Below are 16,674 nucleotides of genomic sequence, written 5' to 3' on the forward strand. Positions count from 1 at the left end.
ACCTGCAGGCTTAAGTGATAGTCCCACCTCAGCTTCCCAAGGTGCTGGGATTACAGGTGTGAGCCACCATGCCCATTCAATTTATTTCCAAAGTAATTATTTTTAAAAAAGTAACCTTTAATTATTATAATAACGACTAAAAATCTTTTGACTTTTGTTTTTTAAATAAAATATATAATTTGGGATTTAATTATAATCTCATAGAACCAAAAATAAATTACAGAAATTTTTTTCTTTGTAAAAACTCTGGTTAACAACTAACAAAGTTGCATGATAGACGTAGGCTGCTTATATTTTTTTCTTCTTCTCAAGTCAACTTGATGTAATTTTAAAAAGCTGGTTTTCTACATAATTATGCATTCTCACAAACCACCTATTTGTTTTCTTTCTCTGCTCAAGACCCCAAAACGATGGTTGTGTGGCTTGTTCTTTGGTTGGAAATGAAGTTCTTCTAATTCTGATTAAAACATGAAGCTAAGCTAAAAACTCAAACTTTATCATCTTTTCTCCCCCTATTTCTACACATAAATATATCATTAAAATGCTGCATTTTTATCATTTGTTCTTCTCTAATAAACATGTGAGAAAAGGGATATAATTTTTAAACGGGAAGATCTTTGAAAACGAGAAATCTGTATTATAAACAACTACCAATATGCTAAAAACACAATACCAGCAATTTAAAATTACTTCACTATTAACTGTTTTAGACATTCCTCAACATTTTTATTTGTTAATTAAATACCAAGGAGAAACTTTCTGCTCCATGAAGCTGTATGCCACCATGGTTAACAACGACCATTTTGGCAACAGCACCACCAATGTACATGATGGCAGGCTGCCAAAATACAACAAAAAATTCACTTTATTGTATAAAGCTGGCTGCAACTTTTAGGGTAGGAAACAGCCTATTATGTCTCGAGAGAAAACCATGCTACAGGTATGTCCATGACTGGATGAATATTAATTCTATACTCAATTTTGTTTTAGTTGACAGCCACATTTAATTTACATCATTTAGCCCAATTTCAACAGTGACAAAATAGTAAGTCTCTTGAGTGGATTGTAAGCTTTGCTGATTGTGTATTAAAGACTATAAGCAAGAACCAATGCTACTAGGTGAACCCATGCAAACAAGTTGTAAAAATTCCCAAAACAAAAAAATCTATAGCTCACTACAGATGACACAATGAAGACTAGAGAGAAAAGCTATATAGTAATGCTACACCATTCAGCTCCAAGAAGCACATTATTTATAGGGCAGTCCACATATGGTCACTGCTAAATGTCAAATCAGCAGTCTTATAGACTTACAGTTTGGAACTAGTGGAGTCCACAGATCTAGACAGATATGCAACATGACAAAACCCAATTATATATATACTTCCAAATCCTTAAGATGTACATATGAAACATCAGCAACTGGAGCTTGAAGCTTACACTAATTTTTAAACCTGTTAGGTCATTCTGACAACCATAAAGAAAGAATTTTAATCAGTCAGGTAGAGCAAGGACCGACTAATGGCTGATGGGTAGTTGCACTTCCAATCACAACAGTAACAACATGTTTTAAGTCTATGATGCAGGCACTTTGCATCATAGTTTATATAGTTTAAGGTCATTCTTCAGTCTGATTCCTCATATTTTTCTTTCTTTCTTTTTCTTTTTTTTTTTTTTTTTTTTGAGATAGAGTCTTGCTCTGTTGCCCAGGCTGAAGTGCAATGGCACAATCTTGGCTCACTGTATCCTCTGCTTCCCCAGTTCAAGCAAATTCTCCTGCTTCAATCTCCTGAGTAGCTGGGATTGCAGGTACACGCTACCATGCTGGGCTAACTTTTGTATTTTTAGTAGAGACAGGGTTTTACCATGTTGGTCAGGCTGGTCTTGAACTCTTGACCTCGTAATCCACCCGCACAGGCCTCCCAAAGTGCTCGGATTACAGGTGTGAGCCACTGTGCCTGGCCTGATTCCTCAGCTTCTAACTATGATAAAGGCCATAAAGGACCATATATCCTAAATAACACCAACTAATTCTTCTGTGATAGACTCCTAGATGGAGCTATGGCTTTAGATCAAGTTCTGTTTTCCAAATATTTTGTCTTTAAATATGTGGAGGTTATAATATTTGAGACCTAAATATCTCATAAAGCAATAACAATTTTTAAAACTCAAATTCAAAAAATTTTTCATAATAAAAATAAAATGTTAACACTTTCCAACTTGTTTTTAATAGAGATAATCAAGTTGTTTAGCAATTCTTCCATAATTTTCTTAAAAAAATATTTTTCTTGTGAGGAAAAACTTCATTGAAAGGTATGTGACTGAAGTAAAAAAAGGAAGACAAACTTCAAAAAATATGATGAAATGCTTTACAAATGCTGGATTTTGATGTACTTTCAACATTTACCTATTAAAATTGAAATATCAATATCTCAAGGCCGGGCGCGGTGGCTCACGCCTGTAATCCCAGCACTTTGGGAGGCCAAGGCGGGTGGATCACGAGGTCAAGAGATCGAGACCATCCTGGTCAACATGGTGAAACCCCGTCTCTACTAAAAATACAAAAAATTAGCTGGGCATGGTGGTACGTGCCTGTAATCCCAGCTACTCAGGAGGCTGAGGCAGGAGAATTGCCTGAACCCAGGAGGCGGAGGTTGCGGTGAGCCGAGATTGCGCCATTGCACTCCAGCCTGGGTAACAAGCGAAACTCCGTCACAAGAAATAAAAAAACCAGAAATATCAATATCTCACTAACAAATCTAGGCTTCAGAAGTTCACTAAAAGCATAACACATTATTGCATCTTCATATCTCATTTCCCATCTTGCTGGTTTGCATCAAATTTAGCCTACTACAAAAGAAAAAGTCCTTAATCCTATACTCACAATAACCCTTCACACAGGCATATTCTTGGCACAAACCTGTGCAGAGACTTCCACGGTTACCAGCTGCTGCAGATTACCTTTGGTTAAAAAAAAAAATGACTAGACCTTTAGCTCCTGCAATGATCTGTAGACTCCCAAAGCTGCATATTTCCAGCCACTTTTGAGTTGCATGCTGTAGCAAAACAGTCAGCACCTCTCAATAGATATTGCTGCAGAGAAAGATTTTAATTCAGCACTCTTTCTGTGTTAGAAGCAATGCCATTTCCCCCTAAAAACAAAACCATTTAACAGAGCCAGCCAGCCATATAATTAAATATTCACTTATTATTTGGTGGGTATTCCTTAGGTGATGGGGGCTTCTTTTGCTTGGTGGACGGGAGGGAACACTACCTACTTTGATGCCAATCACTTAGGAGTTTCTCTTAAAACTTTTAAATTTTCTGTGACCAAAAAAATGTTCAAAAAAAATGTTAAAGAAAGAGAAGAACATTTAAAATGTTACTCCCAAATGATCAGGCAACAGAAATAAGATTCCTCTTATCTTGTGTGTCCTACTTCTTTTTTTTTTTTTCTTACATCTGTTTATGTCTCCCAGACACAGGTGTCCCACTTCTATTTAACACAATGTAGGCTATGAAGCTGTCTCCTACAACCTAAACCACCACATCACAAATAATGCATATATTTATCTTTCAGAAGTAAATTTTCATTAGAAGTGTAATGATTAATATACATTTCTAAACATGCATTTATTTATTTTAAAAAATTAAATACCCAGCCTGTACTATATACTATTTGCTATTTTAAGTGCAGAAGGTAACTCTATTTAATAAATAAGGCATATATCAATTCTACTCCTACTTAAGGAAATTATTCAACAACGATTACTCAATTAGACTGCCTCTGATAGTGTTCTCCCTAGGATATGTGCTAGAAAAAGTCCTGGACATTGTTGAGAGGTAAAGTAGCATTAGCCTCATGTGCCACAGGAACAAATTTTTGAAAAATCAGTAATAATGAATACTAGGTTGCAAATTTCATCTAAGTAAATTTCCTGCTACTATTGAGTATGCACAGAATTATAGCTTGCATAAGAATATTAACCAACCATGCACTTTGTAGAATATGGTAATGGGGAGTTGATTCTGACAGCTCTGTTCTTAAACTGTGACCTTCCAATTTTTTAAATTAAAATGAAAAAATTATTTTTCAAATATAAGATACTGTCTAGCCTACATATTTCATTACAAAATTTTGCCTTTTTTGTGATAATCCCCAAAATAATACAGAACAAGGCACAAACCACTGATTTTTAACTTAGTAAAGTGGGCTTAGCATTTTATCCTTATATCAAAACACAAGACTAGGCTTTCAGTGAAAATCAGATGAGAATTCTCCCTCTGCAGCATTATCACATGCGTCATCAATAACTGCCATGCCTAAGTCTAGCATCATGCCAGCACATTAAGACAGAAGGTACTATATGCAGTGTTCACTGGACCAGAAAGACAGAAATAAGAAAGGGAGGTGGGGAGAAAGAAACCCTAGAGAAGAAATTAAAAAAAGGCAGACCGTGCAATACAAACCAGATCATGGCTGCTTAGCTAATATGGGCCAACTGCTGTGGAAGAAAAATGTCGAACACCCCAAGTTGTGTAAATTTCTGTAAACGTCTAAACACACATACAAACACACACAACACCAACCTAATTAGGAACATAAATATATGTTGATCCTTTACTATATTACAGTTTTAAAAATAAAACCTAAAGTTAAAGTATCTATATTCTCTAAATTGCCTTATTTTCCTGAGAAAGAAGCTAGTATTTCTTAAGGAGAAGGGGGGCTTGTCATGATAGTTATAAAGATTAAGATTCCCTCTTTGACTTTTTTTTCCCCACTCAAGTTTTACCAATAACTCACTGAAACCCTTATTAAATATGTACACTTAAGCACAAATAGTAAATGCTGACAATGACAAGTTTAGACATTTTAACAATGGACTGTGTTATTTAAAAATAATGGCTTTCTCAAAATGAAAATAATGTTCAAAAATTAAGAAGTTTTTTTAAAACTAAGAGCCCAGTAAATAAATCTCCTTGTTCTATTACTTGATATCACCAGTGTCCAAAACTAAGCAGTGTGAAAAGACAGAAAAAATCAAGTTATTGACAAAAACCAGACATTTCTTAAGCTATAGAGACCAAACTTGCCACGTTTCACAAGAGTCTGGTAAATAAAACGCATAATTCCTTAACTGTTTCTAATATAACTTAAAAAAATTTTTTTCCATACATATTCTATTTATGTAGGAACATTTCATACATAATTACACTGCCTGGGAAAGGTGAAGCTATAAAAGGATCAAAATACATTTTACTCCTTTATTCAATTCACAAAATGCTAAACTTTAACTTGCTACCTTCAACAAAGTATCAGTATGGGCCAAAAAGATATTTTTCCATCAAAATTCTCATGTGTTTCTAGATTGTTTTGGACTGATTTCCCAACATATTAAATATCAGATTATATCCCAAACTCTATTTGGCATGCAAGAAAACAACTCTAAACTGTACTACTGATTATTAATAAGTTTAACTTCATTCACATCAAGTGTCACACAAACGCTACCTAACTAACTGGCTAAGACCCGAAATTAAGCACTGATTATCTTACCGATTCTATAGGCTTGTCAAGTGATGCTTGTTCAATTTCCAAGTGTCCTTCCTCATATTGATCAAAGTGATTGCCCTGAAAAAAGACGTTACAGTTATTTTTCAAAAGCAGTAACTGTCAAATTTATTAATAGCCTAACCAAACTAAGCGTTATTTTTAATGTTTATTTATTTATTTACTAAAAGGATACTGCAATCATTCTTTTTCAGTAGACAATCAAAACACACCACAAATTCCAACTTTTTAAAAATTTATAAAAATGGGCCGCGTGCAGTGGCTCACACCTGTAATCCCAACACTGGGAGGCCAAGGTAGGTGTATTACCTGAGGTCAGGAGGTCGAGACCAACCTGGCCAATATAGTGAAATCCTATCTCTACTACAAATATAAAAAATTAGCTGGGCATAGTGTCATGAGCCTGTAGTCCCAGCTACCTGGGAGGCTGAGGCAGGAGAATCGCTTGAACCCAGCAGGCAGAGGTTGCAGTGAGCCGAGATCAGGCCACTGCACTCCAGCCTGGGTGACGGAGCAAGACTCTGTCTCAAAAAAAAAAAGGAAAGAAAAAAAATTATAAAAATGTATTAGAGCCAGACACAGTGGCTCACACCTTCAATCCCAGCACTTTGGGAGCCTGAGGACAACAGTTCAAGACCAGCCTGGGCAATACAGTGAGACACTGTTGCTACAAAATAACAGTTTCAACAAATAGTAGTTGAAGACAACTAAGTTCTCTCTAATCATAGTTTTCACAGATCTCCCTGCTTCATTAGGAAGGAATAGTTCATAATTTGGTTTTAAATCAAAATACCAACTTTCTAGCTCCCTTCTTGTCATATAGTATAGGGTATGACGATTTGTCACAATGACCTAAATCAAAAAGACTGAAGACTCTGGTCTAGCCTAAATGAATTCAGTGTGTGGAATGATATGACAACTTCAATGTTAACCTAACAAAAAGTTACTTTGCTTTTTCAAGGTAAAATTAAAATTCTAATCGAATAAATGAAATTAAATGATGGGGAGCTCTAACACGTAATTTGCCACATTGTAATCCTAAATATTAGGTTTCTCTCACTAGACTGTGAAGTCCTTGAGGACAAGAACTGAGTCTTGTTTACCTCTTATAAACCTAATATTTAATACGCAGCTGAACACTAGGGAACAATTAGGTGCTAAAATGGTGTGGCAGTAATGAACAAGTTCTAGAACAAGATGGCGGTGGTGATGGTCATATAGTCTAGTTAATGTACTTAATGCCACTGAACTGTACACTTTTATTAAGAGAAGGCGGTCTCGCTATGTTGCCCAGGCTGCCTTCAAAGCCCTGGGCTCAAGGAGCGCAGCATCAGCCTCTTGACCAGCTGGAACTACAGGTGCCACACCACTACACCTGGCTTGAACCATATGCTTTAAAATAGTTAAAGTGATCAACTTTATGTTACATGTATTTTACCACAATAAAAATAATAAAATTAAAATTATATGGCAATGTCTACCCAAATAAAGAAAGGCGGAGGGGGCGGGGAGAGGAGAAAATGGAATAACAAGGGACAGGAGTAAGTTTTCCAAAAAAAAAGACTTACGTGTGGGTATTTCAGGAATAAAGAAAAAGCAGTCAACAAAAATTAAAAAAAATTTTAAAGCAGCTATTAATCCTGAAAGTCTGTCTTTTTTGTTTTGTTGAGTCGGAGTCTTGGTCTGCCACTCAGGCTAGAGCGCAGTGGTGTGATCTTGGCTCATTGTAAACTCTACCTCCCAGATTCAAGGGATTCTCCCACCTCAGCCTCCAGAGTAGCTAGGATTACAGGCACATGCCACCACACCTGGCTAATTTTTGTATTTTTAATAGAGACAGTGTCTCACCATGTTGGCCAGGCTGGTCTCAAACTCCTGACCTTAAGTGATCCACCCGCCTTGGCCTCACGAAGTGCTGGGATTACAGGCGTAAACCGTGAGGCCCAGCCTGAAAATTTGTCTTAAATTAGCCTCCAAACACCTGCTTCCTGGCATTTTAATTTCTACTGTAATATTTAAAAATTTAAGTTACTTTAAAGGTGCTAACTGCAAAGTACTTCTAAATTAATAAATAATAAATATCCAAATACTAAGATCAACTCAAATCTCATCATATTACAGAACACCAATGTACAGCCAAATAGCAATTATTTCACTCTACAGTGAAAGATAAAAAAATAGACCAGGCACAGTGGCTCAAGCCTGTAATTCCAGCACTTTGGGAGGCTGAAGTAGGAGCACTGTCAGAGGCCAGGAAGTTGGACATCAGCCTGGGCAACATAGTGAGACCTTGTCTCCACACATAAAAAATTAGATGGGCATGATGGCATGTGCCTGTCATCCTAGTCCTACAGTCCTAGCTACTTGGGAGGCTGAAGCAGGAGGATCACTTCAGCCCAAGGGTTCAAGACTGCAGTGAGCTGACTGAGCCACTGCATTCAGGCCTGCGTAGCAAACCAAGAGTCTGTCTCAAAAAAAAAAAAAAAAAAAAAAAAAGAAGTCACTCTAACAACATTGATTGTGTATTACTTTTTTAAAGTAATTAAACCTTTAGTGAGCTACCAAGTAGTTCTACAAAAAAGAAAATGGACACTTTCTAGGAAAAACCATTTTGGCTCATCCTTGATGCATGAAAAAACATACAAGTTCTTCTAAACAGATAATGAATCATTAGCACAATCTTTTTTAATCTTAGGCTTCAAGTTATTTTAGAGAACCCTTCTGTATGATTACAAACTACTGTCAGCAAATGCCAGGTTCCAAATAAGACACTTAACAAATTTCTAAATACAGTAAGCTAATTAACTTTTCAAATCATTCTGGATTTGTCAGATGCAATACAAATCAGGATTAATAATATAGACAATTCAACAGAGAAATTATAGCGTTTTCAACAAATGGCACTAGAACTAGGTGTTCATATGCAAAACAAAAAAAAAGAGCCTCAATCCATACTTTGAATAATAAAAAATGGACTCGAAATGCACTGGAGACGTAAATATAAAGCTGAAAATGATATATTCTAGAAGAAAAAATACAGGAGACGCTCTTTGTGCCCAAAGCTAGACAAATACTTTCTTAGAGACAACCCAAAAGCACAATCAATATATGGAATAAGAAATTGATAAGCTGGACTGGGAGAAAATATTTACAAATCATATTCCTTTTTTAAAAAAAAATCAGAAACCAATGAATGCTAAACAAACCCACACCTGATTAAAAAAACTTGTATCCAGAAAGTATATGGAATATTCAGAAGTGGGGGAAAAACCCCAATTTTTAAAGTGGGCAAAAGATTTAAATAGACACTTCATCAGATATAGAGGTGGCAAGTATGCACATGAAAACACATTCAAGATCATTAACCATTAGGGAAATACAAACTAGAACCACACAGTATTACCACCACATGCCTATTAAAATGGCAGTAAAAAAAAAAAAAAGTGGCCCAACACGGTGGCTCACATCTGTAATCCCAGCACTTTGGGAGGCCAAGGCGGGTAAATCACGAGATCAGGTGTTCAAGACCAGCCTAGCCAACATGGTGAAATCACGTTTCTACTAAAAATTACAAAAAGTTAGCCAAGTGTGAAGGCAGGCACCTGTAATTCCAGCTGCTCAAGAGGCTGAAGCAGGAGAATCGCTTGAACCCGGCAGTAGAGGTTGCAGTGAGCCACTGTTCCAGCCTGGGTGACAGAGTGAGACTCTGTCTCAAAAAAAAAAAAAAAAAGCTAATACCACTTCTTTTTTATTTGTTTGGAGACAAGTTCTCCCTCAGTTGCCCAGGCTGGAGTGCAGTGGCACCATCATGGCTCACTCCAGCCTTAACCCTCCAGGGCTTATGTGATCTTGTTACCTCAGGCTCCCAAGTAGCTGGGACTAGAGGTGCACACCACCACATCAAGCTAATTTTTGGTAGAGATGGGGTTTTGCCATACATCCCAGCCTGGTCTCAAACTCCTGGGCTCAAATGATCTGCCCATCTTATCCTCCCAAAGTGCTGAGATTACAGGCTTAAGCCTCCTCTGATAAAGTTTCAGATGAGCAACTTTCATACATTGCTGGTGAGAACATAAAACATTTTAAAGCTTAAAGTCACAGACTACCTAATTTTCCTACCTGTCTTCTTAAAATGACACCAAACAGAGTCACCTTTTTGCTGCTGAAAAGTTGGCTATAAAAAACATGGGCAGACTAGGTGTGGTGGGTGGTTCACACCTGTAATCCCAGCACTTTGGGAGGCCAACTCTGATACATTATTATTAATTAAAAGTCCATGCTATATTCAGATTATCTTAGAGTTCCCCTAATGACCTTTTTCTGTTCTAGGATCCCATAGAGGATACCATATTACATTTTGTCATCATGTCCCTTTAAACATTTCTTGGCTATGACAGTTTCAAAAAACTTTTAAAAAGTAAAAACTTAGTAATTGTCATGTTAAATTTCAGCTTAATTGAATATTTCAATTTACCATAAACGCTATGATGTGTCCCACAGCATAGTGGGACCCTTTATCTAATTTTTATTATGTATTTGATTTTTCTTTTTACAAACTCAGAAGTTCTAATGTCTTGTTTTTATATGTATTTACCTTTTTTTTTGAAACGGGGTCTCACTTTGTCATCCAGGCGGAGTGCAGTGACTCAATCTCAGCTCACTGAAGACAACCTCCCAGGCTCAAGTAATCTTCCCACCTCAGCCCCCCAGGTGCTGGGACCACAGGCACATGCCACCATGCCTTGCTGAATTTTTTTGTAGAGATTGGGGCCCAGGATGGTCTCTAATTCCTGAGCTCAAGAGATTGCCCACCTCAGTCTCCCCAAGTGCTGGGATTACAGGTGTGAGCCTCCATGCCCAGTCTGTTTTTATTTCATTTTATTTTCTGACACAGGGTCTCACTCTGTCATCCATGCTGGCGTACACTGATACAATCTTGGCTCACTATAACCTCCGCCTCCTGGGCTCAAGCAATTCTCCCACCTCAGCCCCCACAAAAAGCTGAGACTACAGGCTTGAGGCACCACTCACAGCTCATGTTTTTATTTTTTTGTAGACTTGGGAGTCTTGCTATGTTCCCAGCATGGTTTCAAACCCCTGGCCTCTGGTGATCCCCCTGCTTTGCCCTCTCAAAGTGCTAGGATTACAGGCTTGCGCCACAGTCCCTGTCCTTTACTAATGTTTGATTTTTTGTTTTTGAGATGGGGGCTCTCTCTGTCACCCAGGTTGAAATGCAGTGGCACAATCTTGACTCACTGCAGCCTCTGTCTCCTGGGCTCAAACAATCCTCCTGCCTTGGCCTCCCAAAGTGCTGGGATTGCAAGTGTGAGCCATCCTGCTGAACCTCTAATAAAGTTTTTAAAAGCAAATCTGGCCAGACTATCACTCTCTCAAGGAGACTGTCCCCACATTCTTCCTGTGCCCCCAGTCCTTAGACCAACTCACTTTTACTTTGTAGTCTTATCTGACACTCCTACTCTTTGCTCCTTTAGCTTTATGTTTATACTTGTACTTGTATTGTGATTCCCTGTTTACTTATCTCCTCTACCATAAAGCATGTTCTTTTTTAAGTCCAGGTACTCTTTCTTCATCTATGTGCCCTATATAAGAACAGTTTCTAGTAGATTAGTGAATGTTATGTGTTGATTTAGAATAACCAAGGGTCTCCCTGTGACCCAGGCCACAGGATAGTGGCGCAATCACAGCTCCTGCAGTCTCTACTTCCTGGCTCAACTGATTCTCCCACCTTAGCCTCCCAGGTAGCTGGGACTACAGGTGTATACTAACACGCCTGGCTAATTTTTGGGTTTTTAGTTTTTTTTTTCTCTCTTTTTTGGTAGAGATGAGATTTCATCATGTTGCCTATGTAAATAAAATGAAAAGAGGCTGGTTCTAACAAGACAATTTTTATTTTATTCAAGTTAACCACAGTAAAGACTCAGTTCTTTCACATTCTTGTTCTTGCCCACTCCCCTCTCGCCATTTTTTCATTTCTTTTCTTTTTTTTCTCCCCCTGTAACAGCCTGTGTTGCTCAGACTGTTTTCAAACTCTTTGGCCCAGGCAGTCCTGTGGCCTCAGCCTCCAGAATAGTTGGGATTACAGGCACACAGTCTTTTTAAAGTGATTTCCGCTGTTAAAATAATGCTCACTAAGGGCATTTTTTGGTAAAATGCTTTCTCGAGACTTTGTTAGACTGAACTCACAGGTAGAACTTAAAAACTGAGGTTTTTGCTTGTTTGTTTGTTTTATAATTTTTATAGTAACTTTTATCTTACCTCTAGATATGTTATCTAGTCTGAGAGCTGGTCACAGGTGAGGAAAGGTTGTGCATGCAATGTTTTTAATTTTTAATATATTGTGGCCCTCTATATCAAAATATATGACTAAACACAAATAATACAAATATAAAATGGATATTGTTAAAAGTTCAGGCTATACTGTAACAAGTAGAAAAGTGAAAGAAAGCCCTCCTTTGTCCTCTGTTTCATTTCTTAGGGGTAACCATTGTTTTCAATTTGTTACCTTTCAGTTTTTTAGTAAAGTTTTAAAATACACATGGTGTTTGGAAAAAGTGCTTTAGAAATATTGAATATGAGTTTATTGTAATTATTAACTTTTGTGTTTATTTTTAGATAGACTTTTTTCAGGTAGTTTTAGGTTCACAAAGTTGACCTGAAAGTATAAACACAGCCTCCTGAACATTTATTATAATACATTTGCTAAAATAGATGAACCAACATTGACACATCATTATCAGCCGAAGTCCATAGTTTACATTAAGGTTCACTCTTGGTGTAGTTCTATGAGTTTTGACATATGTACAGTGACATTTATCTACCTTCATAGTATTACAGAGAATAATCTTACTGCTCAAAAAATCCCTGGTGACTACATGTTCATCCCTTTACTTTCTTCCCCTCAAACTCCTGGCAACCACGGATCTTTTTACTGTTTCCACAATTTTGCCTTTTCCAGGATATCATATATTTGCCATCATTGTGTAGCCTTTTCAGATTGGCTTCTTTCATATATTCTTGAATATGTATCCAAGGTTCTTCCATGTCTTTTCCTGGCTTGATGACTCATTTCTTTTTAGTGTTGAATAATATTCCACTGTCTTGTATATCATAGTTTACTTATTCATTCACCTACTGAAGGAAATCTGGGCTGCTGCCAAGTTTTGGCAATTACAAATAAATAATGCTATAAACATCATGTTTTGGTTTTTTGTGTAGACTTAAATTTTCAGCTCCTTTGGTTAAGCAGTAAGGAGTGTGATTGCGGGATTGAATGGTACAGATAGGTTTAGGTTTGTAAGAAATTGCCAAACTGTCTTTTCTCTTTCTCTTGATGGTGTCTTCTGCAGAACAGTTTTAAATTTTAATAAAGTCTAACCTACCAATTATTTCCTTCATGGGTGTGCCCATTTCCTTTGGTTTTCCATCTGAAAAGTTATCACCAACCCCGCTGACACTCAGTATTTTGTTTACTTTCACTTGGTGTTCCTGTCATTGTGATGAGACTACATTTATTTTGGGGGTAGGTGAAAAATGTTTTGCACTTCACTGCCAGGGATTACTGTGGTGGTTGTTAATATCTTACTTTTGTGAGAATTGATGGTGTTTATGTTTTTGTGTTAACATTAAAGAAACAGGCTTTTTTAATAGGGTAACTTTAATTCAGCTTAAATCTGCAAATTTGTGTAATTTTAGACCAAGAAATGACATGAAAGAGTGTCTAGTTCAAGTTCTTCATTTTCCAAATGAAAGTACAAAGAATGAGAAATATGACATGATCTGCATGAGGTCATACAGTGAATTATTAATGAAGACAGAACTTAGAATTGCTAACCATGTTAAAGAATTGAGATAGGCATGGTGTGGTGGCTCACGCCTGTAATCCCAGCACTTTGGGAGGCCAAGGCGGGCGGATCACGAGGTCAAGAGATCGAGACCATCCTGGTCAACATGGTGAAACTCCGTCTCTACTAAAAATACAAAAATTAGCTGGGTGTGGCGGTGTACACTTGTAGTCCCAGCTACTCGGGAGGCTGAGGCAGAATTGCTTGAACCTGGGAGGCGGAGGCTGCAGGGAGGCACAGGTTGCAGTGAGCTGAGATTGCGCCACTGCACCAGCCTGGCACCTGGTGATGGAGCAAGACTGTCTCAAAAAAAAAAAAAAAAAAAAAAAAAAGAAAAGAACTGAGATAAAAGATGTAATGATAATTTTTTCTTGTATAATAAATACTTTTGATGATAGATGTTTATTTCTTAGCCTTTTAGACTTGGTGTGTGGCTCCTAATTTTTAAGAGAGTAAGTTTTAAAACAGTGAAAAATATAAACCGTTTTTACACTTTTCCAATGTTGCAGCTAATTGACAGGTTTGTTTATTACGGCAAACCAAACAAATAAATGTTGAGAGTACTCAATTCATTAAGTTATTTGTGGAACATTTCTTTTCAGGGTTTTGTTTTTTTTTAGATGGAAGCTCACTCTGTCACCCAGGCTGGAGTGCGGTGGTGCAATATCAGCTCACTGCAACTTCCACCTCCCGAGGAGCTGAGACTACAGGTGTGCACCACCACGCCCAACCAATTTTTTTTTTTTTGGTATTTTTATTTATTTACATTTTTTTTTTTTTCTTTTTTGAGATGGATTCTTGCTCTGTCACCCAGACTGGAATGCAGTGGGATGATATCAGCTCACTGCAACCTTCACCTCTGGGTTCCAGTGTTTCTCCTGCCTCAGCCTCCCTAGTAGCTGGGATTACAGGCATGCGCCACCACACCCAGCTAATTTTTTGTATTTTTAATAGGACAGGGTTTCACCATTTTGAGCAAACTAGTCTCGAACTCCTGACCTCAGGTGATCCACTCGTCTTGGCCTCCCCAAGTGCTAAGAGTACAGGTATGAGCCACCACACAAGGCCTGACAACTGTATTATAGTTATTGTATGCATACTGTGGAAGGGAACATAGAACATAGGTGAGTGATATACCAAAATTATCTGTACTATTTTTGCTACTATTCTATAAACCTAAAATTACTTTAAAATAAAACAAAAAACGGGACTGGCGTGGTAGCTCATGCCTGTAATCCTAGTTCTTTGGGAGGCCAAGGCGGGTGGATCACCTGAGGTCAGGAGTTCATGACCAGCCTGGCCAACATGGTGAAGCCCTGTTTCTACAAAAATTAGCCAGACACAATGGTGGGTGCCTGTAATCAAATAGCTTGATCCCAGGAAGCAGAGGTTACAGTGACCCAAGATCATGCCATTGCACTTCAGCCTGGAGAACAGAACTCAAAACAAACAAAACAAAAAACCTTCTAGTTATGGAATAATTTCCAAGACATACAATTAAGAGGAAAAAAATGAAACTGCTAGAAAATGTGCTTGCATGTTACCCCTAGGGAAGGTTAAGAGTGCAGAATGCGGCCGGGTACGGTGGCTCACGCCTGTAATCCCAGCACTTTGGGAGGCCGAGGTGGGTGGATCACGAGGTCAAGAGATCGAGACCATCCTGGTCAACATGGTGGAACCCCGTCTCTACTAAAAATACAAAAAATTAGCTGGGCACGGTGGCGCGTGCCTGTAATCCCAGCTACTCAGGAGGCTGAGGCAGGAGAATTGCCTGAACCCAGGAGGCGGAGGTTGTGGTGAGCTGAGATTGTGCCATTGCACTCCAGCCTGGGTAACAAGAGCGAAACTCCGTCTCAAAAAAAAAAAAAGTGCAGAATGCTTAGTATATGGGTAATATACTTATTAAGAGCGCAGAATGCTTATTATATGGGTAATATATTATATGGGAAATAGTATATGGGTAATATACTTATTAAGAGCGCAGAATGCTTATTATATGGGTAATATATTATATGGGAAAGAACTGCCACACAATTGAAAATAGTGGGGTTGTCTTTGAGAAGGTTAACTAAGTGGTTTTCTTTTCACTCTGAATCCTTTTGTCCTTTTTTTTTGTTTGTTTTTTGGAGACAGAGTTTCTCTGTCACCCAGGCTGGAGTGCAATGGTGCAATCATGGCTCACTGCAAGCTGCCCCTCCTGGGTTCATGCAATTCTCCCACCTCAGCCTCCCAAGTAGCTGGGATTATAGGCACCCACCATCATGCCCGGCTGATTTTTGTATTTTTCAACATGCTAGCCAGGTTGATCTTGAACTCCTGACCTAGGTGATTTGCCTGCCTTGGCCTCCCAAAGTGCTAGGATTACAGGCATGAACCAGGTGCCCAGCCGCCTTTTGTCTCTTTTGAATGTTATACTAGCAAAACAAAAAGAGGAAGGAGGAAAAATATGATTTCAACCCCCCAGGACACAACTGTAGTACTAGTAGCAGTAGTAGTAGCAGCAGTAGTAATGACGATAACAATAATGGTGGTATTTTATTTTTGCCTCTCAACCCACCTGAGTCATTCTGATGAACTTAAACCCATCAGGCTCATTCTTTCTAAAAATAGTCAGTATGGCATCTGATTATCTGAAGGCATCGACAGAACTTGAAAAGTATTTTTTGCTGCTGTACCTTTCCTTCAAAACCTCACTTAGATCTCTGAAATTCTTTAGATCTAGATGATCATGTAACATACACAAACCAGGGCACTTTGAGAATAAAAAAGGTGCTAAGGCTGGGTGAAGTGGCTCACACCTATAATCTCAGCACTTTGGGAAGCCAAGGTGGGAGGATTGCTTGAGCCCAAGAGTTCAAGATCAGCCCAGGCAACACAGTGACACTCCATCTTTACAAAAAATTTTTCTTTTTTTTAAAAAAAGTTATTTTATACTTAATGAGATGGTTAATACTGAGTAAAATTTTCTTTAAATGATAGTGTGCACCTGTAGTCCCAGCTACTCAAGAGGCTGAAGGAGGAGGATCTCTTGAGTCCAGGAGTTGGAGGCTGCAGTAAGCTATGATCCAGTTCAGTCCAGTCTGGGTGACAGAGCAAGACCCTGTCTCAGAAAAATACAAAAAACAAAAGGTGCTAACAGCAGTTATTCCAAGACAAAAGGTATAAATCAAAACTCGTGGTCATCCTAGTACCCTATATTACATTATTCCTAAAATTTAGTTTTAATGACTGCTTGTA

The 16,674-nt window shown here is 38.0% G+C and overlaps 1 protein-coding gene across 18 annotated transcripts in view; it reads right to left on the reverse strand.

Annotated features, from left to right (window-relative positions):
* The window catches only part of GPATCH8 (G-patch domain containing 8), a 110,540-nt gene that overhangs the window by 76,787 nt on the left and 17,079 nt on the right, over positions 1 to 16,674 (reverse strand). For 11 of the 18 annotated variants that reach the window (XM_078372668.1, XM_003732922.6, XM_035302989.3 and 8 more), the window contains exon 2: positions 5,561 to 5,635. Coding sequence is in view for 2 of the 18 variants with exons in the window: in XM_003732922.6 (XP_003732970.4) it covers positions 5,561 to 5,635 (75 nt within the window). In the remaining 16 variants the exon portion in view is untranslated. Of the gene's footprint in view, positions 1 to 4,470; positions 4,506 to 5,560; positions 5,636 to 16,674 lie in introns of all 18 variants that reach the window. The other 7 variants (XM_078372664.1, XM_035302991.3, XM_078372665.1 and 4 more) reach the window with 1 other exon arrangement.

This window comes from Callithrix jacchus, chromosome 5 (genome assembly GCF_049354715.1).
Source record: "Callithrix jacchus isolate 240 chromosome 5, calJac240_pri, whole genome shotgun sequence".
Taxonomy (NCBI): Eukaryota; Metazoa; Chordata; class Mammalia; order Primates; family Cebidae; genus Callithrix; species Callithrix jacchus.